Genomic DNA, 19,451 nt, shown 5'->3' with positions numbered 1-19,451 from the left:
TCTGTGTGTTTTTATTTGTACAGGTGCAGAACCTATGGATATCTCGATGACTCCTACATCTCAGACAAATCACATTCCTAGTTCTGATGTGAGGATTTTGGAAGGGCATACTTCCGAGGTACTTTATTAGGTGACTTTATCTGTTAATTGAACATGTTCTATTGTTGTTTCCCATCTTCACTGGTTTCTATTTCATTAATCCTAATCACTCTTATGCTAAGATTACAATATTTTCTATATTACTGACTTAGGTTTGCGCTTGTGCATGGAGTCCCTCGGCTTCACTTCTTGCATCAGGGTAAGTCGTTTGTTGAGAAAGATGAATGCACGTGTCCAATAATTATTTTCTTATTTCGATTTATACATCTTTTGCAAATAATCAGGTCTGGTGATGCAACAGCGCGTATCTGGAGTATTCCGGAAGGATCATTCAAATCTGTGCATACTAGTAGCAGTAGTATCAGCGCTTTGATTCTGAAGCATGCAAAAGGCAAGTCAAATGAGAAGAGCAAGGATGTGACCACTCTTGACTGGAATGTGAGGGCTGCTGCATTTCACATTTTAAAAATAGATATTCGTGGATAGTGCTAATTACTGGTTGTCCTTTCCTTTCTTTTACAAAAGCTATAGAATATGTGAAACATTTCTGGATGTGCCTTAGATTCTGCTAATAAGTTTTTTAATTTCTAAATTTCAGGGTGAAGGGTCTTTACTTGCAACTGGTTCATGTGATGGCCAAGCAAGAATCTGGACTGCAAATGGTATGTTCTCGTTGATTTTACTCGTTGTATGAGACCATGAGTTATCCCTTGGATCACTACCATCTTTGTTTTCTTGAAATTAATCTTATTTTTATTTTGAATCGATAAATACACTCAGTCGTTTATGTCTAAATTAATATCTCTCATCACCAATATGCATGAGCTACAAATTGTGATGTTAGAGTTGTGTGGTCTTTTGATAGTAACACGATTTCAGCGATTTAAACAATAAACCATACAACTCTGCGTTGGGTACCATATCCTTGGCCGAAACATTTACTTCCCGTTCTGTCATGTTTTGGAAAGTCTGTTTCTAAATTACAAATTACTTACTGAATTTTTTGTTTTTCACATTTCCAGGTGATTTGATAAGTACTTTGAGCAAANACATTTCTGGATGTGCCTTAGATTCTGCTAATAAGTTTTTTAATTTCTAAATTTCAGGGTGAAGGGTCTTTACTTGCAACTGGTTCATGTGATGGCCAAGCAAGAATCTGGACTGCAAATGGTATGTTCTCGTTGATTTTACTCGTTGTATGAGACCATGAGTTATCCCTTGGATCACTACCATCTTTGTTTTCTTGAAATTAATCTTATTTTTATTTTGAATCGATAAATACACTCAGTCGTTTATGTCTAAATTAATATCTCTCATCACCAATATGCATGAGCTACAAATTGTGATGTTAGAGTTGTGTGGTCTTTTGATAGTAACACGATTTCAGCGATTTAAACAATAAACCATACAACTCTGCGTTGGGTACCATATCCTTGGCCGAAACATTTACTTCCCGTTCTGTCATGTTTTGGAAAGTCTGTTTCTAAATTACAAATTACTTACTGAATTTTTTGTTTTTCACATTTCCAGGTGATTTGATAAGTACTTTGAGCAAACACAAGGGCCCTATATTTTCCCTGAAGTGGAACAAGAAGGGAGACTATCTTCTAACCGGTAGTGTTGATAGAACCGCTGTTGTTTGGGATGTAAAGGCAGAGGAGTGGAAGCAACAATTTGAATTTCATTCAGGTACGATTTCTTTTCTTTTTTTGATGATACAGCAATTTGAATAAACTTATCTCATGCATATAACATTGAATAAAATTGAAAAAAATAGGTCCTACACTTGATGTTGATTGGCGCAACAATGTATCTTTCGCAACAAGCTCCACGGATACCATGATCTACTTATGTAAGATTGGAGAAACTAGGCCTGTCAGAGTCTTTGCCGGGCATCAGGTTTGTATCTCTCATCCAAGTTTCTCCCATATTATTATTTTCTCAGTTTTAAATCTCAGATGTCTCGTACTAACCAAACCCAGGGCTTTCATAATTGCAGGGCGAGGTTAATTGCGTGAAATGGGATCCTACTGGTTCATTATTGGCTTCATGCTCAGACGATAGTACTGCTAAGGTTTTCTGAATTGAGCTAAGCTTAAATATAACATTTGTTTTCAATGTTTTTTTTTTTTCCTGTTTATAAATGTATATTTTTTTCTTCAGATATGGAGTATAAAACAAAACACTTTTGTTCATGACCTCCAAGAGCATACTAAGGTAAACCAAGTCTTCAGAAAATTTCAGTAATTTTTTTTTTTTTTTTTGGTTTTTGAATAGCATCTAAAGATGGATGTTCTTCTTCTCTTTAGGAAATTTATACAGTCAGATGGTGTCCTTCAGGACCAGGAACTAACAATCCTAACAAACAGCTAACTATTGCAAGGTTAGAAGAAGCTTTAAACATTGAATATTTTAAAGCAAAAGTATAGTTGTAACATATCATTGATCATCTCTGCGTGTGTTGTTTGAATAAAACAGTGCATCATTTGACTCAACAGTAAAGCTATGGGATGCAGAACTCGGGAAGATGCTATGTAGTTTCAACGGGCACGGGTAAAACTTAATCCTCAGTATGATTTTGTGGTTAACGGTTAACCATTGGTTGTAAAGTTAACTGGTTTGTTTTTCGATTTGAAGGGGACCGGTTTACTCACTGGCGTTTAGTCCAAACGGGGAGTACATAGCAAGTGGGTCGTTGGACAAATCGATCCTCGTATGGTCGATAAAAGAAGGGAAAATAGTGAAGACATATACAGGATATGGAGGCATATTCGAAGTGTGCTGGAACAAAGAAGGTAACAAAATCGCAGCTTGCTTTGCTGATAACTCGGTCATCGTTCTTGATTTCAGAATGTAGTTGTCTTAACTATAGTCCTAATAACACTCTCAGACCAAGGAGGCTTTTCCATTCTGTTGTTGCACATATTGGTATTATAAACACTAAATGCGAATGACGAAGAAGGTGAAATTTGTACTTGAGATTAATCTTCACAGGGTTTTGGTTTGACTAAAGTGAGTAACAAATGATTCGAAAGAAGACAAAACTGCATAACAAATAAAAAAAACATATCTTCGAATTTAGACCACATCCTAAATGTGTTGAGCTACGAGGACAGAAGCTATATAGCCAACCGTTGGGTGAAATAGTAAAAGTGGTTGGCGCGTGGCGAGAGCTGATGGAGTCGTGCAAACCCCGCGCGGGCCACGGCGGAGCACGTTTCTTCTTCTACTTAACGCATTGCCTTTATTTGTGTTTTTTTTTTTTTCTGTTCACCACGTCGCATCTTTTTAATAACCAGAATTTTAAAAAATATATCTTAGACAAACTCCCACGATTTATAAAATTTTATGCGTGTTTGCGATTATTATACTAATATTTACAGTAAATCAAGAAAGAGCTAAATAATAGAGATTGTAAATAAACCTTTAATTCACAGAAAAACATATTTATTCGAACTCAAATTAAACAAAAACTCCTCTCAAGATTTATAACCAACCAATTTCGTTGATCTACAAAATTGATATCCCCACATATCTATTTAAGGATAGTGATAGTCCCAAGACGAAGAAGAAGAAGGGACTCGATAATCCCCAAGCTTGAGTTTCACACGTTCACGCATGTTGCTGACACATCTATCCCTGCGTTTATAAACCATTCACAAATACTGCCACTTTCTTATTCTGACGTGGCGTAACACAATTGGACAAAGCAGTGTTAATCTAAAAAGTTGATTTACTACTTATTGAAGCAGTTTTGCAAATAAAACGCTACCACACTTTTTAGTAGCACCGACTGTGAGAATCGCCGGTTACCGGAAAACATGTCGGAGACGGAGAGAGAGCGACCATTATTACAAGCATCGGAAGAGAGAGCTTATGAAGAAACCGAGAAAGTTCTCATAGTAGGAATCGACGAAGAAGAAGACGCTGATTACGGCGACGAACTCGGCGGCAACTCACCTAAATTCTCATGGAAGAAGCTATGGCTATTCACCGGACCTGGTTTTCTCATGAGCATAGCTTTCCTCGATCCAGGCAACCTCGAGAGTGATCTTCAAGCTGGAGCCATCGCTGGTTACTCTTTGATTTGGCTCTTGATGTGGGCTACCGCGATTGGGCTTCTGATTCAGCTTCTCTCTGCTCGGCTCGGTGTTGCCACGGGTCGTCATCTCGCGGAGCTTTGTCGTGAAGAGTATCCGACTTGGGCGAGGATGGTGCTTTGGATTATGGCTGAGATTGCTTTGATCGGTGCTGATATTCAAGAAGTCATTGGTAGTGCTATTGCCATCAAGATCTTGTCTAATGGTTTGGTTCCTCTTTGGGCTGGTGTTGTTATCACTGCTCTTGATTGGTATGCCCTAATTTTTTGGAATTTAGGGTTCTTTAATCTTGTTTGTTTGCTTATCTTTAGTTTGAGATATTAGATTGGATACTTGTTTTGCTTTAACAGTATGTGTTAGTATTGCAGTTTCATCTTTCTGTTTCTGGAGAATTATGGAATAAGGAAACTAGAAGCTGTGTTTGCTATTTTGATTGCAACAATGGCGCTTGCTTTTGCTTGGATGTTTGGTCAGACTAAACCTAGTGGAACTGAACTTCTTGTTGGTTAGTTACACTCTCGATTTAACGTTCTTTTATTCTTTTGTCTTGGATGTGGGAAAATATAAATGGTAACTGTTCATGTTTTGTTAACAGGAGCATTGGTACCAAAACTAAGTTCGAGGACTATCAAACAAGCTGTTGGAATTGTGGGATGTATTATCATGCCACACAATGTGTTCTTGCATTCAGCACTTGTGCAATCCAGAGAAGTTGATCCCAAGAAGAGATTCCGGGTCAAAGAAGCTCTCAAGTACTACTCCATTGAATCCACTGGGGCTCTTGCTGTTTCCTTTATTATCAACGTCTTTGTGACCACGGTGTTTGCCAAGTCGTTTTACGGGACAGACATAGCGGACACTATCGGTCTTGCAAATGCAGGACAATACTTGCAGGAAAAATACGGTGGCGGGTTTTTCCCGATACTTTATATATGGGCGATCGGAGTCTTGGCTGCTGGTCAGAGTAGTACCATCACGGGTACTTACGCTGGACAGTTCATAATGGGAGGGTTCTTGAACCTCAAGATGAAGAAATGGGTTAGAGCCTTAATCACAAGAAGCTGTGCCATCATCCCAACGATGATCGTTGCACTTGTCTTCGATTCATCAGATTCAATGCTCGACGAGCTGAACGAATGGCTAAACGTGCTTCAATCTGTTCAGATCCCATTCGCGGTCATCCCTCTGCTTTGCTTGGTCTCCAATGAGCAAATCATGGGCAGTTTCAAAATCCAACCTCTAGTCCAAACAATCTCATGGATTGTAGCTGCTCTTGTGATAGCTATTAATGGGTATCTGATGGTGGATTTCTTCTCAGGAGCTGCTAGGAGTTTGGTTTTGCTCGTACCAGTGATCATGTTTGCGGTTGCGTATGTTTTGTTTGTGCTTTACCTTATCTCACGAGGGCTAACGTACACTCCTTGGCAACTAGTGGCGTCACAGAAAGAAACACAGAGGGATGATGATGAGTAAAGTAAGTTTTTCATCGAACGAATAAAGAGAGAGAGAGAGAGAGAGAGAGAGAGAGAGAGAGAGAGATGGCTCTTTTTAAACTGGAAACAAACAATAGAAAGTTTGGGTTTCAGTACGGTAACAATGTCATGATGAATTTGTAATATAGTGTTTAATGTTTTTAGAGTATATTTTTGTGAAGGATACATTCAAGACTCTGAAATGTAAGCTTTTCTTTAAATTTTGGCAATAAACAATAAAAACATCATTGGTACTAGTACACTCAATTATCAAGTAGAATTAGTGTAAATATTATTGTTGGATGCGTGATTTTAGTGAGAATATTTCACTGTTTAGTTCATATACTATGTATTATGAAGGGAAAAAAAGACGAGATGTGTTAAAAAGGTAACGTGAACACTGGTTTTGAATCCCTATATTAGTAAAATAGAAGTACACCTTTAATTTAGCCCGAAAATACCCCTTTCGAAATTTGACAGAAGATCAATTATTAAGGTTAAATGAGACATTTGAATATAATGGGTCGGGTTTTAAATTAAAAATAACCCGGAAATTATTAATCGGATATTGTAACGGAATTATCACTTTGTCGACGGACCTACTAACGCCTCCCGTCAAATGAATAATGGGCTATTATGGGCTGCAAAAAAGGGCTGTAAATATGTTAGTCTACATTAAATTAGTCTATATTCTTATCAAGTCAAACGATTAAATACATTGATTACGCTATTCAATCTCATAACTTAAATTACTTAAATTATTTAATTTAACAGATATCAATCTTTTAATAATATTACAAAATCTTACTAAGCCCTATTTTTAGTTCTGTAATATATTCATAATTCAAAATCTGACTCAACTTCTATCCTTAATTGCACCTACAATATATATTGTCATTATTAAAAATATATTACCTAATTAACTACGAAGATTTCTATCACATATTCCACGAATATACCCTAAATTATACTATATAATCATACCTAAATCTTAATTCGTGACATCTTCCTATAAATATGATGATACTAATCGAAGGTTCAATCATCATATCTTCTTAACTTTCTCCTTCCTGTATTCTTTCAAGCCTTCTTCAATGGTTGCCGCTCTTGTGCCTATCACAAATTTACAGTCCATTAAACCAATAAAAATAGGCTGGAGAAATCAAGTTTTAAGATTTACAGATTTACATGTCGTTAACAACCTTTACTGCTAAGTTTTGGATCTGCTGACTGATCCTCCTTATTACTACTCTTATTATTCTTGATCACAAACCAAACCACCTGTTACTTAGATATGAAATAAATCCTTAGGTTACTAACTTTTTTCTCATGGCAACTTTTATGAATGTTTTAGACTTATACAATACTCTGTGTTATATATGTTTTTTGTTATATGAAATTTCATGTTTTATGGTTTGTGAGGGTATTAAACATTTGATGTGTTTTGCAGGTAATCTTAAACAAGACAAGTAAACCAATTGTAAGTCTATAGAAATATAATATAGTTGAGCTACTTTTTCTTTTTATTATTATTCATATATAATATAGATGATTTACAAGTTCTCTAATTTGTACTTCAACAACTTATGTGTTAGGTTACCAAAAGACGGTCTTAGTATGACATGTTCTTGAAAATAAGCCAGAAGAAGAATTGGCTCTCCTTATAAAAGACTACTTTCTTCGTCTTTTAAGACGATCATTTAGCTGTTTCAATCTAATGAGTGTTCTTAAAAACACAAAAGTACTAAGACTAAATTGATTTCAACTGATTAAAACTGTATATTTTCTTTCTTTTTTTGGTAAACAAAAAACTGTTTCTATTCAAAAAAAATTATTTTAAACCTCTATTTAGCAGTCTCTAAAGTCACAAGTACTAAAGATCAGATTTCTTATACGGGGAAAATTTTTTGATGTCTTTTTCAAAGAGGTCCTTCAAAGTGATAGATGCTTGGAACAAGGTAAATCACTCTTTACTTTGGAAATGATTGTTTATTTTTCCATTCATATTGTAACTCTGGTTTATAGTTGTCCTAATTTCGGGTTACGACTGAGATAGTTTGAATACAAGACAATTTTTTTTTCCAACAGTTGTCAAATTCGGTCATCCGTCTAAAACTTGCACGAGTATGTTCATATACGAATATACGATTGAATATCTTTCAATTAAATGCTCTAATCTAAAGCTCAAACAAATAATTAGCAGTCTCAAATATTCTCTTCTATCTTAAGTGAATTGTTTTTGTTTGTTTCAAAAATACTTTTGATATTCTTAAGTGAATGTCTCATAAGAAGAATACTAATAACTATAGCATCAAAAGAATTAAATAACTGACCTTTTTACAGTGCTTCCATGGAAAGAGTTGACTGTAGAGAGTCTGATTATTCCAGATTTTCCAAGAACTATAGCTTCCCAAGAACTCACTTGCCACATTATTGTTATAATCTTCGGCACTGTTTTCAAAACTTCTCAATTTATATATCCTGGAATTGAACAAAACAATGTGAATGGTAATAAGATTTATATAATCGTTGTACGCAAAGAGTATACCTTTAAAATCGAAACAATCTATAAAAAAAAAGCAATTCGGAATCAGAATCAACTTACCAACGCGATTGAATTGATTAGTCGGTTCGATAAACTCATGGGTCAAAACTGAATCCTCCGATTGATAAATTTATCTACCCCAAAAACACCGAATAGATTTAACTAATTGCAGCTTCTCTCCTTTTCGGATTTGATACTTTATACGGTGTAATTCGAGAATCAAAACTCTAATTTAGGGATTTGAGGTCGAGATAATGAAAGATGGTGGTTCAAAACGATGGAAGATGTTTTGGTGAGGAAAGAAATGAAAAAAAAAAAGTTTGTTTGTTCGGATATCAAGACAGAAGAAAAAAAAAAAAACAAAAAAAAAAAATATAACCAAAAAGCCCAGCCCAATGAAGCCTAAATCGGAAATGTCTCTAAATTTAGACCAAGACCCAACGTTTTACACAAACACCATTTTAAATATGTATAACCCAATGTTATTTACTTACAAGTTATAATATATATTTTAAAAACGCAAATAAAATTCATAAACTAAAAATTCAATATATAAACTATGGTCAGTAAATTGGGAAAATACATTGTCCATGTACATGATGCATAGAAAAAGTAAATACATATTATATGTTTCTGTCGACTATCATATTAATAAATAAAAACATAAAAAATATTATTCATCAACTCTTCGACAACCACATCTTAAGTAAATTATTATTTAATTTTATTTATATTCTATCACATTATATACTTCACTCTCTTTTGTTCCTCTTAATTGTATTAAATCTGTATTTTCTCCAATATAAAAAATTACTCTGTTTTAATCTGTTTTTGACAGAAAATATAGAAACAACGAAAATATAGTAAACATAGACTACAATACCTTACATATTGTTACTCACTTCAACAATACCAGAATATTCCTCCGCGCTGTAGCGCGGGTCCGATTCTAGTTTATTAGTCAAATGAGAAAAATGGAAGAAGAAGAAGAACTAATGGGAAACGCGCTCGCATTTAATTTGATGTTTAAAAAGGTCAAAGACTCAAAACTATGTTTAGTCGTTTTAAGGGAAATTTAACCACAGTTTTCTTTTATTCGTTTTAATTAGATAGCCTTTGTACTATTATTTGTGGAAGCTAGTGAACGAACACTAAGGTAGTATTTGACAAAATGTGTAAATTTAACATAAATGAACGAACACACGGAAACTGGAGTAGCTTCTCCTAACCAAAAAAAAATCCAAAGAAAAAATGGAAAGTCAAAAATGAAATACTGAATTTAAAAATAACAAAACAAAACCTATCCCTACCTTCTAATACCTAACAAGGTTTGACGTAAAACACCACCGCTACTACAAGTCTTCTTAACGAATTTATTATGACTAAAATTTTTTGATTATAAAACATCCCAATTATGGAGCGAATCGATGAGTGATTTGGTCTTCTTGCCGCGCTTCCACGGTTATAATCTTCGTCCTCTCACGTTCCCGTGGAGAAAGAGCCGAAACTGCCACATCTGCAAGGTTTATTCTTCCGCAGTCTTGACTCTTGACCTTTTTGTTCTTGTTTCCATATATCTCTGTTTTTAGCTTTTTTTTTTTTTTTTTAATTTCTCGGGTTAGAAATTTATTTATTTGCAGATACAGTTCGTCTAGTTTAAAGTTTTCGAATTTGGATCAGTAATGAAGCTGGAAAAAAATTTGATTTTTATTTTTGGGTTCGATTCAGAGTTGACTGAAAAGGGCAGTGGGTGGACTTAAAGCATCTGAATTTCTAAATATATTTGGGTTTTTTTTTCTTTTTTTGCTTTTCTTACTTGGTGTGTTCTTGTTTCAGGGAGGGCTTTCACAGGGGCCTTTTCAATTTCTGAAACACTTTTATTCATTGGTTCACGAGTTCATTCCATTACATGATGGTAAGTGGTCTTCAAATACCTTAAAAGATAAACTAGCTTTGTTTTTGTTCTTTCTTTGCTAATTACTAGTATAAAATTCATCTTCTTCTTGTTGTTGTTTTGGTGAGCGAAGGTACAAATGGATGTTTCTTGGTTAAGAGTTCTTCTAGATAACATCTCCTCTTATCTAAGTTTATCATCAATGGAAGGCTTACTACATTCAAACCCAGCTTATGAGTACTACACCAGGGGAGAAGATATATCTAAGCTTCTTATGCCTGTTCTTGACAACCTCATTGACTCTGATGCGGCTCCTAGCGAATTGCTTAACAACGGGTTTGAAGAATTATCTCAATACGTTGATGAGCTTCGAGACCAGTTTCAGAGTTGGCAACCTCTTTCTACTAGAATCTTTTATGTAAGTAAATAATATTAAAACAAAGTTTTTTAGAATCTCCATTCTCTTAACCTATTTCTAAGCTAACTCTTTTTACTCTTGTTTGTGTTATTATCAGGTTCTTCGTATTGAATCACTAGCATCAAAGCTAAGAGAATCCAGTTTGGAAGTTTTTCAGCTGCTGAAACACTGCGAACAACATTTACCTGCTGACTTGCTTTCACCATCTTTTGAGGTAAAACTCACCATTTGAGCTTCATGTGAAATTGTGAATGTCAAAAGTTTGCTTTACCACTCCAAGAATCTGTGTAGGTTTTTGGTTGATCAGACTCCTTTTGTTGTGTTACATTGTTTCATATTGCAGGAGTGCATAGAATTGGTGAAGTTAGTGGCAAGAGAGGAAATTTCGAATACTATTGATCAAGCTCTGAAAGATCAAAAGAAAGGTGTTGGACCTACTTTAGAGGTTATGCTGAAAATTGCCAAGTGTGTTGGTTTGAGATCCAACCAGGAGATTCTTATTGAAGGTGTGGTACTTTCAAATATGAAGGAGACTGCTGAGATCACTGACAATGACACCGAAGCTGAGTATTTAGACGGTTTGATCTCCCTAACAACCCGAATGCATGATTACCTTACCGACATAAAGCATGCTCAGTTACGTTGTCCTGTACGTGTACCTTCTGACTTCCGTTGCTCTCTATCTCTTGAACTTATGACTGATCCAGTCATTGTGGCATCTGGTCAAACATACGAACGGGTTTATATACAGAAATGGATCGATATGGGACTCATGGTTTGTCCAAAGACAAAGCAGGCTTTATCTCATACCACTTTGACACCTAACGTCATTGTCAGGGCTTTTATTGCCAGTTGGTGTGAAACTCACGATATCTATCCTCCCGATCCATTGGAGTTGATTCAGTCAAGTCAGCCATTCCCTCTTCTTGTTGAGTCAGGTTCTGGTGATGACTCGAGTGGTACTGTACTGGATGATTCACTCAAGTCAGAGAAAGCTTCATCTTTAGATGCTGAAGAACTGCATCAGATCTTCAATAGGTCTGCTTCTGCGCCAGGCATTGTCTCTGACGTGTTTTCCAAACCCAAAAGAAGAACTTATGCTGCAGATACATCAGGGGCACTGACACGAAGTAATATCCCTTGGAAATTTCCAGAAGAGAGGCATTGGCGTCAACCTGGGATCATCTCCGCAACCATAAGAGAAACTGGAAGCAGTTCAAGTATCGATCCCGAGGTGAAGAAACTCATTGAGGATCTCACGAGTTCTTCCTTGGACACACAGAGAGAGGCCACAGCTCAGATCAGGATACTATCAAGAAACAGTACAGACAACCGCATTGTGGTTGCTAGGTGTGGAGCAATCCCTTCGTTAGTCAGTCTGCTTCACTCCACGGACGAGAGAATCCAAACGGACGCAGTGACTTGCTTACTAAACTTATCAATCAACAACAACAACAAATCCCTCATAGCAGATAGTGGAGCTATCGAACCACTCATTCACGTTTTGAAAACAGGATACCTGGAAGAAGCCAAATCGAACTCAGCAGCAACTCTGTTCAGCTTATCTGTAATCGAAGAGTACAAGACAGAGATAGGCAAAGCAGGAGCTATAGAACCACTTGTTGATCTCTTGGCAAACGGAAGTCTCAGTGGCAAGAAAGATGCAGCAACGGCTTTGTTCATCCTATCAATACACCACGAGAACAAAACGAAAGTAATAGAAGCTGGAGCAGTGAGATACTTAGTTGAACTGATGGATCCCGCATTTGGAATGGTGGAGAAAGCAGTGGTAGTGCTGTCGAATCTTGCCACGGTTAGAGAAGGAAAGATTGCGATTGGGGAAGAAGGAGGGATACCAGTACTGGTGGAAGTTGTGGAGTTGGGCTCAGCAAGAGGTAAAGAGAATGCAACTGCAGCACTTTTGCAGCTTTGTACGCATAGCCCAAAGTTCTGCAACAATGTGATAAGAGAAGGAGTGATTCCACCTCTTGTGGCTCTTACCAAATCAGGAACAGCGAGAGGCAAAGAGAAGGTTTACTTGTGATTCCACCTCTTTGTTTTCCTCTACTTGTTTGGTAATGTTCTAATATGATTGATTCTAGTAATAATAACTGTTATATGCTTTGTTTCAGGCACAGAATCTTCTGAAGTATTTTAGAGCACAAAAAGCCAATCAGAGGAGAGACTGATCTAGGTTTACTGCAGAGGTTGTTCTAACTTATACACACATACATTATACATATTGGTGCATTATTATTATCTATATACATAGTTTGAAACTGTGAATTTTTTTGTCCATGTCAGTGCCTGTATTAAATAAAATAGACCAATATTAATTCTTGTCTATATATACTTTTGTGAACTCTAAGAGATATTTGTTTATTTTGTAAAAAATATATATATATATATATATATAAATGGTGCTATTTTATTTTTGTTTCCTCATTGAAAGCAAATATTTCAAAATTGAATTAATGTAGTGGACTTTGAACCGAAGGACGGCCCCTCCTATTTGATAATGATAACAAGTTTTTCTTGTCAGCAACAAAAACATGTTATTAAAGTTTAAATATGTTTACGACAACATATCAAATGTATTCTTAATTAATTTAAGAAGTTTTCATTAGAACGCAAATATGTAATAAGTTCAATAATCAATATTATATATATATATATATATGTGTGTGAGTTGTTAAATGTTACTATTTGCAATGACTCACTGAATTGCTTAGCCGGTTTATGCTGCTCATAAGTGACATAAATAAGGCCATCTAGTTGATATTCAAACTATAATTATATAATGAGAAAAAGAAAACATTATATTATATGATATGATGCCAAGCACCACTCCTCATAAGAGACGAATCGATCATGAAAAAGAAAACAAAATAGAGTTCAAAAAAAAAAAAGTAAGGACACCCATATGAATATGATATTTCACTTTCACACCATTCTCGATATATACTTTTAAAAATATGATGTTCGCTTTCAACCATCATATATGTATCAACTCGTAATAAATTTTAAACAAGTAACATTAACTCTATGAATTTGTACCGTTACATACCGTATTAATTTGTTTTCATATATTAAGATGAAAATTACGTCCTATTACGAAACATAAATCATTAGAAAAAAAAAACTAAAAGTATATATAATTAACAACTAACACTAACATACAAAAAGAAAATTACGTACGTAATGATTATAACACAAACCAAAAACAAAGACACAATTTTTAAAAGAAAAAAAAAAAAGAAAGAAATCAGACTAAGCTTCGTCTTCCATGATCGACGACGAAACCAACCTGTGACAATTCTTTTAACCAATCAAACGTTCTCTTCCTCGCCATCGCCGTTTTCTCCTCTTTCTTCGCCGTCTTCTCAACCACCTTCCTCTCCGTCTTCTTCTCATCACCTTTGATTTTCACAGGCACCACCATCATCGTCTCCGTCGCCGTCGAACATTTACAATCCGAGAACAAAAAGCTTCTCCTCCGACTCCTCGATCTCGTCGTCGTCGTATCTCCTGTTTTCTTCGAATTCGAGTTCGTGCTCGTACTACTACAGCTACTGTTTCGACTCACTGACACTTTCCCGTTTGTTCGGAGCTCGATCTCCGGCGTACGGACGAGTCCTAACCTCAAAAAATCCCAAATCGTAGATGACTTAGGGTTTCTGATGGAGTTCACACGAGCCGTCATGCTCGACGATCTTCGAATCTGTGGCTGCGGACTCGGTTGACTGTAATCGATGAAATTGTTGTTTTTGATTTTCCGGTCCGATCTATTAATTCCGGTTCGTCTGTATTCAACCGATTCGGATCTCGTGATTAACCGGGTTGGTTCGGGAAGGAGAAGCCCGGCGTCTAAACTGACGGAGTGACGTAACGGAAGGATCCGTCCTTTGAAGAACAATTCGTCGGCTGTGCTCATCTCCGGAGCCGGTTCACAAGAATCCGACCCGGCTCTAAACGATGACCCGATTCCGAATTCGAATTCTTCATCATCTTCTTTGGCAATCGATCGTCGTAACTCGCTGTTGTTCTCGTTCGGTAGTGAATTGACAGGCAAATCACACAGTGACAAAGCTTCTTCTTCTTCATCTTCGTCTTCTTGTTCTTGATTGCGATGATGAGAGATCAGAAGGGCTGTTTCATCATCGTCCGTACAAGTCATCGCCATATTCATTCGAAGCTTCCGAGTTTCCAACGAAGAGACAGACAGAGAGACAGAGAGGTAAAATAAAAATAAAAAAGGTTTACACAAAGAGTGGAACGAAGAATTTTGAATATTTAAAGAAGACAACAAGAGAAGTTTCTGTTGAAAAAGTCAAAAACGATTTCGACCTCTTTTTTTTTTTTTTTGTGTTCACTTAAACCTTATTATATAGTATATAGTCTTTGATACATAATTTCATTGTATTTATATATACTTGGAGCAAGACATAAGCAATCGAAAGAAAAAAAAAAAACAAGAAAAGAAAAAAAAGTTGGTAATTACAACAATACACCGAAAGTTATTTTACTTTTGATTTATGGTTTTAGAAATTTTAACCAAAAAAAGAAAAATCATGAGAAGTATGAGAGTCCTCTAGTTTACTAGATTAGAGATAGACACGGTTTTTTTCTTCTTTCCTTTTACTTTTTACTTTCTTTTTCTCTAGCAGTATCGTGACCATTTTTTTCTACAGTAAGTGACAGCATGGTCAATATAGTTCTTTACGTGAATAAACATTTTGTAATGAATTTTTTTTTTATTTTTTTGGCTTAATTTTGTGTGCTGAAAATAATGCTTAACTGATTGTTTAAAAAAAAAAATGGTCAACTTGCAAATTAAACAAAATAGTCTATTTCAAAACCGTCCATTTTTGTGATTTTAAATTTTAAAAAAACCTCTAATTTTTTGTCACCACAGTTTATTAGTAGTATAACAAAGTGTATTAAATATTAGTCCCCTAGTCCTAGTCCTAACCTGTTTAATGTGTATATTGCTATGTTTTTTTGAAGGAAAAAAAAAAGAAAAAGAAAAAAAAGAAAGAACACACATGAAAAAGCTGAGAGGTTGTAAGATATGGCAGCCTTTTCTTTTATTTCCTACTTACTTTTTTCGATATATGAAAACATAAATTGTTAAATCATTTTTTGTTTGAAAAAACCAACAAATGAAAACATAAGAATAGCTTATAAGGTTGGGTCTGTGGAGGAGTGGGCCTAGACCACTATTCTTGGCACGCGATAGCTACACTTTACCCAGCACCATCACCATCACCATCATCTTCAACATGCATTACATTTTTTTTATCATCATTATTATCATTTGTTTTGGTGTTTTCTTCCTAATTATGAGCGTTTAGTTTTTGTTTCTATATATGTGTATGGATAATAAATTATGCATCATTTTCTCTATCTTTATAAAAGAGAAGAGACAGAAAGTTATGCGGGGAAATAGATCATATCAGATCATTATTTAGCTAGAAATTAGGAGTTTGGATTCTTTTTCAAACGCGTAGTAATGGTCTACGATTTGTCTCCCTTAATTGTAGAAGCATTAGACTTTGACTACAACAATAATTACAGACTATAAAATCAAATGAAAATGGGTCTTTGCGTATTCGAAGTATATAAGTTATAGGGCAATTCTCATAAATACCACTAAAATAGGTTTTTATTCCAAAAATACTACAATTTAGTTTTTTTTCCAAAAATACCACTAAAATATAATTTTTTCTAAAAATACAACATAATTGAATTAAAGTTCTAATACTAAAAACTAATTCCTAAATTCTAATTATTAAACCCTACCCCTAAAAACTATACTCTAAAACTAAATGTGTCAACCCAAACCAAAAAAAAAAAATCAATATCCTTAAAAATCATTTTTTTGTGTTTGTGGTAATTTTGGAAAAAAAAAAACTTTTGTGATATTTTTGAAAAAAAAAATAAAATGTGCTATTTTTGGAAAAAAAAACTTTTTTAGTGGTATTCAAAGGAATTTATATATTTGACGTGTCAATTTCTAGAAGGATATAAGCTAATAATAGTCGTAAAAAAAAAAAAAAGATTTACACCTATAGTCAAGACAATGTTTTCTTCTACGAGATAAAAGGTAGAATGGATTTGAAATCATATGATACGTCTTGGTCGATCGATTGTATAATTATAAAAGTAGTTTTTGACTTAAAGCACTATATAGAAAAAAAAAACATAAATAGTTGAAACTTGCGGTGCAAATCACAACAATATGTGTTTGTCAACTTTTGATTTATTTAGATGATGGCCACTATTGTTCATTGCTTGTGACTCATGCGTGGCTTTGTTCCATTGTTTTGTTTTTGTATGATTAAAGGGCCGCAAGAAACGACGTATTATATTGTCGTTTATACTTTTTCTTTACATTTTTAATTCATATTTTTTAAATCTTAATAAGTGGTCCTGTGAATCTGCATTGGAACGTAAAGGATAGTTGGATACCTTTAACACACTTTTGATTTTCGTTTTTTGTGTCTAATTTTCTAAAATATATTGAAAATACCGAACTTTCCCTATATATACACATTGTACGTGTTTAAACGAATGGCCATATGTATGTAATGTACTGCTTATTTAATTTTCGCATGTGGATATCGTTAATCGTCTAATGCCTAATATTTGGCTTCAAAATCTTAAAGATGTTTAGAATCATGCAACGTGAACCAACGTTGGCCACGGAAGGCATGATACGAAATAGACATGTGGAGTGTGTAGCCACTACGTACTAATCAGATAATGCATTTACTAAACGACACACGAATACAGAAAACAACGACTCCACCACAAACGCTTGGGAATAATAAGGTTTCCATTCAAACCAATAATGGGCCAAACATTTTAAAGCCCATTCAGTTACACCGTCCTAATAAAGCCCATTCAGTAATACCGTCCTAATAAACCCATTAATTCTCCGACGCCGAAGCCTAATCATTTATTGTTTTCTTTCTGATGGGTGACAAAGAAGAGGTTTCCTCACCGACAAATCTAATCATTGATAATCAATGCATATGCCTATAGAGGCTTAATGGCTATGGTATCAATTTCATACTCTAGTTAAGAAGTATCTCTCGGTAGATACATTTGGCTAAAGTCTAATCAACAGAAAAATCTTACTTACTGACATGATGGTAAACGGTGAATTATCAAATATTCTTGACTTTTGTTGATCATTTCTTTTTCCAGGTACCCGTTGTGGCCGGAGAATATATTTCTTTTTAAAAATTAGAAAGATAAAAAACAGCGAGACATCCACAAAAACAAACTAAACAAGCCTTAATAGACTGCATGCCGTTTTTTTTTGTTGCTAAACAGAGCTTCTTATATAAAACGGCATTACAATAAGAGCCCTTTCCATTTTTNAAAACATAAATAGTTGAAACTTGCGGTGCAAATCACAACAATATGTGTTTGTCAACTTTTGATTTATTTAGATGATGGCCACTATTGTTCATTGCTTGTGACTCATGCGTGGCTTTGTTCCATTGTTTTGTTTTTGTATGATTAAAGGGCCGCAAGAAACGACGTATTATATTGTCGTTTATACTTTTTCTTTACATTTTTAATTCATATTTTTTAAATCTTAATAAGTGGTCCTGTGAATCTGCATTGGAACGTAAAGGATAGTTGGATACCTTTAACACACTTTTGATTTTCGTTTTTTGTGTCTAATTTTCTAAAATATATTGAAAATACCGAACTTTCCCTATATATACACATTGTACGTGTTTAAACGAATGGCCATATGTATGTAATGTACTGCTTATTTAATTTTCGCATGTGGATATCGTTAATCGTCTAATGCCTAATATTTGGCTTCAAAATCTTAAAGATGTTTAGAATCATGCAACGTGAACCAACGTTGGCCACGGAAGGCATGATACGAAATAGACATGTGGAGTGTGTAGCCACTACGTACTAATCAGATAATGCATTTACTAAACGACACACGAATACAGAAAACAACGACTCCACCACAAACGCTTGGGAATAATAAGGTTTCCATTCAAACCAATAATGGGCCAAACATTTTAAAGCCCATTCAGTTACACCGTCCTAATAAAGCCCATTCAGTAATACCGTCCTAATAAACCCATTAATTCTCCGACGCCGAAGCCTAATCATTTATTGTTTTCTTTCTGATGGGTGACAAAGAAGAGGTTTCCTCACCGACAAATCTAATCATTGATAATCAATGCATATGCCTATAGAGGCTTAATGGCTATGGTATCAATTTCATACTCTAGTTAAGAAGTATCTCTCGGTAGATACATTTGGCTAAAGTCTAATCAACAGAAAAATCTTACTTACTGACATGATGGTAAACGGTGAATTATCAAATATTCTTGACTTTTGTTGATCATTTCTTTTTCCAGGTACCCGTTGTGGCCGGAGAATATATTTCTTTTTAAAAATTAGAAAGATAAAAAACAGCGAGACATCCACAAAAACAAACTAAACAAGCCTTAATAGACTGCATGCCGTTTTTTTTTGTTGCTAAACAGAGCTTCTTATATAAAACGGCATTACAATAAGAGCCCTTTCCATTTTTTTGTTCTCATAATTAAAAAGTTTACGACTATGTCCAGCTAATCGCCACGGGGCTTCCAACCACGTGTTTGCCATCTGACCATTCAATAGTCCCAAAGCTGTTAGATCCAGACGCTTTTGATGAGTCTACAGTAAACGTCACCGTATACGATTGCTTCTCGTTAGCTGCCTTGAAATTTAAAACCGCCGGTTCAACCGAAATCTTGACTGCTGTCGTCTCGGATGTTAATTTAACCGAGTAAGTCCCCGCTCCTCCCACGCTCGTTACAGTGCGCGTGTACTTGTACGCTCCAGCTTCCTCAACGTTAACGGCGAACGACGGGTAGTTCAAATCAGCGACGGAGTA

The 19,451-nt window shown here is 35.2% G+C and overlaps 5 protein-coding genes and 1 long non-coding RNA gene across 8 annotated transcripts in view; 3 read left to right on the top strand and 3 right to left on the bottom strand.

The window, feature by feature from the left end:
* The window catches only part of LOC104763677 (F-box-like/WD repeat-containing protein TBL1XR1-A), a 4,883-nt gene extending 1,799 nt beyond the window's left edge, over positions 1-3,084 (top strand). The window contains exons 4-14 of the mRNA XM_019240144.1: positions 11-118; positions 252-298; positions 384-537; positions 698-761; positions 1,630-1,788; positions 1,877-1,998; positions 2,099-2,173; positions 2,263-2,316; positions 2,409-2,482; positions 2,578-2,652; positions 2,737-3,084. Of these exons, the coding sequence (XP_019095689.1) occupies positions 11-118; positions 252-298; positions 384-537; positions 698-761; positions 1,630-1,788; positions 1,877-1,998; positions 2,099-2,173; positions 2,263-2,316; positions 2,409-2,482; positions 2,578-2,652; positions 2,737-2,956 (1,152 nt within the window). The 3' untranslated portion in view covers positions 2,957-3,084. The remainder of the gene's footprint in view (positions 1-10; positions 119-251; positions 299-383; positions 538-697; positions 762-1,629; positions 1,789-1,876; positions 1,999-2,098; positions 2,174-2,262; positions 2,317-2,408; positions 2,483-2,577; positions 2,653-2,736) is intronic.
* On the top strand, positions 3,851-5,919 carry LOC104762821 (metal transporter Nramp4-like). The gene is made up of 3 exons (XM_010486215.2): positions 3,851-4,450; positions 4,568-4,704; positions 4,795-5,919. Exons 1-3 carry the CDS (start codon positions 3,921-3,923, stop codon positions 5,670-5,672), a joined length of 1,545 nt encoding a protein of 514 aa, XP_010484517.1. The 5' UTR covers positions 3,851-3,920; the 3' UTR covers positions 5,673-5,919.
* On the bottom strand, positions 6,061-8,525 carry LOC104762823. 3 transcript variants are annotated; one of them, XR_763639.2, is made up of 5 exons: positions 8,277-8,525; positions 8,005-8,152; positions 6,874-6,952; positions 6,656-6,784; positions 6,061-6,312 (listed from the first exon to the last, which is right to left on the bottom strand). It is a non-coding gene; the product is annotated as an uncharacterized LOC104762823 (long non-coding RNA). The 3 variants fall into 3 exon arrangements; XR_763637.2 differs by lacking the exon at positions 6,874-6,952 and having other exon boundaries at positions 6,061-6,325; XR_763636.2 differs by lacking the exon at positions 6,874-6,952.
* LOC104762820 (U-box domain-containing protein 2-like) lies at positions 9,530-12,896 on the top strand. Its single transcript, XM_010486213.2, has 6 exons — positions 9,530-9,739; positions 10,053-10,131; positions 10,244-10,528; positions 10,626-10,742; positions 10,872-12,560; positions 12,661-12,896. Exons 2-6 carry the CDS (start codon positions 10,126-10,128, stop codon positions 12,715-12,717), a joined length of 2,154 nt encoding a protein of 717 aa, XP_010484515.1. The 5' UTR covers positions 9,530-9,739; positions 10,053-10,125; the 3' UTR covers positions 12,718-12,896.
* On the bottom strand, positions 13,722-14,890 carry LOC104762819. Its single transcript, XM_010486212.2, has one exon. It carries the CDS (start codon positions 14,715-14,717, stop codon positions 13,794-13,796), a length of 924 nt encoding a protein of 307 aa, XP_010484514.1. The 5' UTR covers positions 14,718-14,890; the 3' UTR covers positions 13,722-13,793.
* Positions 18,996-19,451, bottom strand: part of LOC104762818 (subtilisin-like protease SBT1.7) — a gene marked incomplete in the record, with an annotated part of 3,947 nt that continues 3,491 nt past the window's right edge. The window contains 1 exon segment of the mRNA XM_010486211.2: positions 18,996-19,451. Coding sequence (XP_010484513.1) covers positions 19,134-19,451 — 318 coding nt within the window.

Source organism: Camelina sativa, chromosome 18 (genome assembly GCF_000633955.1).
Source record: "Camelina sativa cultivar DH55 chromosome 18, Cs, whole genome shotgun sequence".
NCBI classification, from domain to species: domain Eukaryota; kingdom Viridiplantae; phylum Streptophyta; class Magnoliopsida; order Brassicales; family Brassicaceae; genus Camelina; species Camelina sativa.
The sequence above is the reverse complement of the archived record's forward strand: the minus strand, read 5'-3'. Positions and strand labels throughout refer to the sequence as shown.

Excerpts from the sequence above, each read along its gene's own strand:
- LOC104762821 (XM_010486215.2), top strand. The coding sequence starts at position 3,921 with ATGTCGGAGACGGAGAGAGAGCGACCATTATTACAAGCATCGGAAGAG. Across the intron at positions 4,451-4,567 it reads GTTATCACTGCTCTTGATTG|TTTCATCTTTCTGTTTCTGG; the intron begins GTATGCCCTAAT and ends TTAGTATTGCAG. Across the intron at positions 4,705-4,794 it reads TGGAACTGAACTTCTTGTTG|GAGCATTGGTACCAAAACTA; the intron begins GTTAGTTACACT and ends TTTTGTTAACAG.
- LOC104762820 (XM_010486213.2), top strand. Across the intron at positions 10,529-10,625 it reads TTTCTACTAGAATCTTTTAT|GTTCTTCGTATTGAATCACT; the intron begins GTAAGTAAATAA and ends TGTTATTATCAG. Across the intron at positions 12,561-12,660 it reads CAGCGAGAGGCAAAGAGAAG|GCACAGAATCTTCTGAAGTA; the intron begins GTTTACTTGTGA and ends GCTTTGTTTCAG.
- LOC104762819 (XM_010486212.2), bottom strand. The coding sequence starts at position 14,717 with ATGAATATGGCGATGACTTGTACGGACGATGATGAAACAGCCCTTCTG.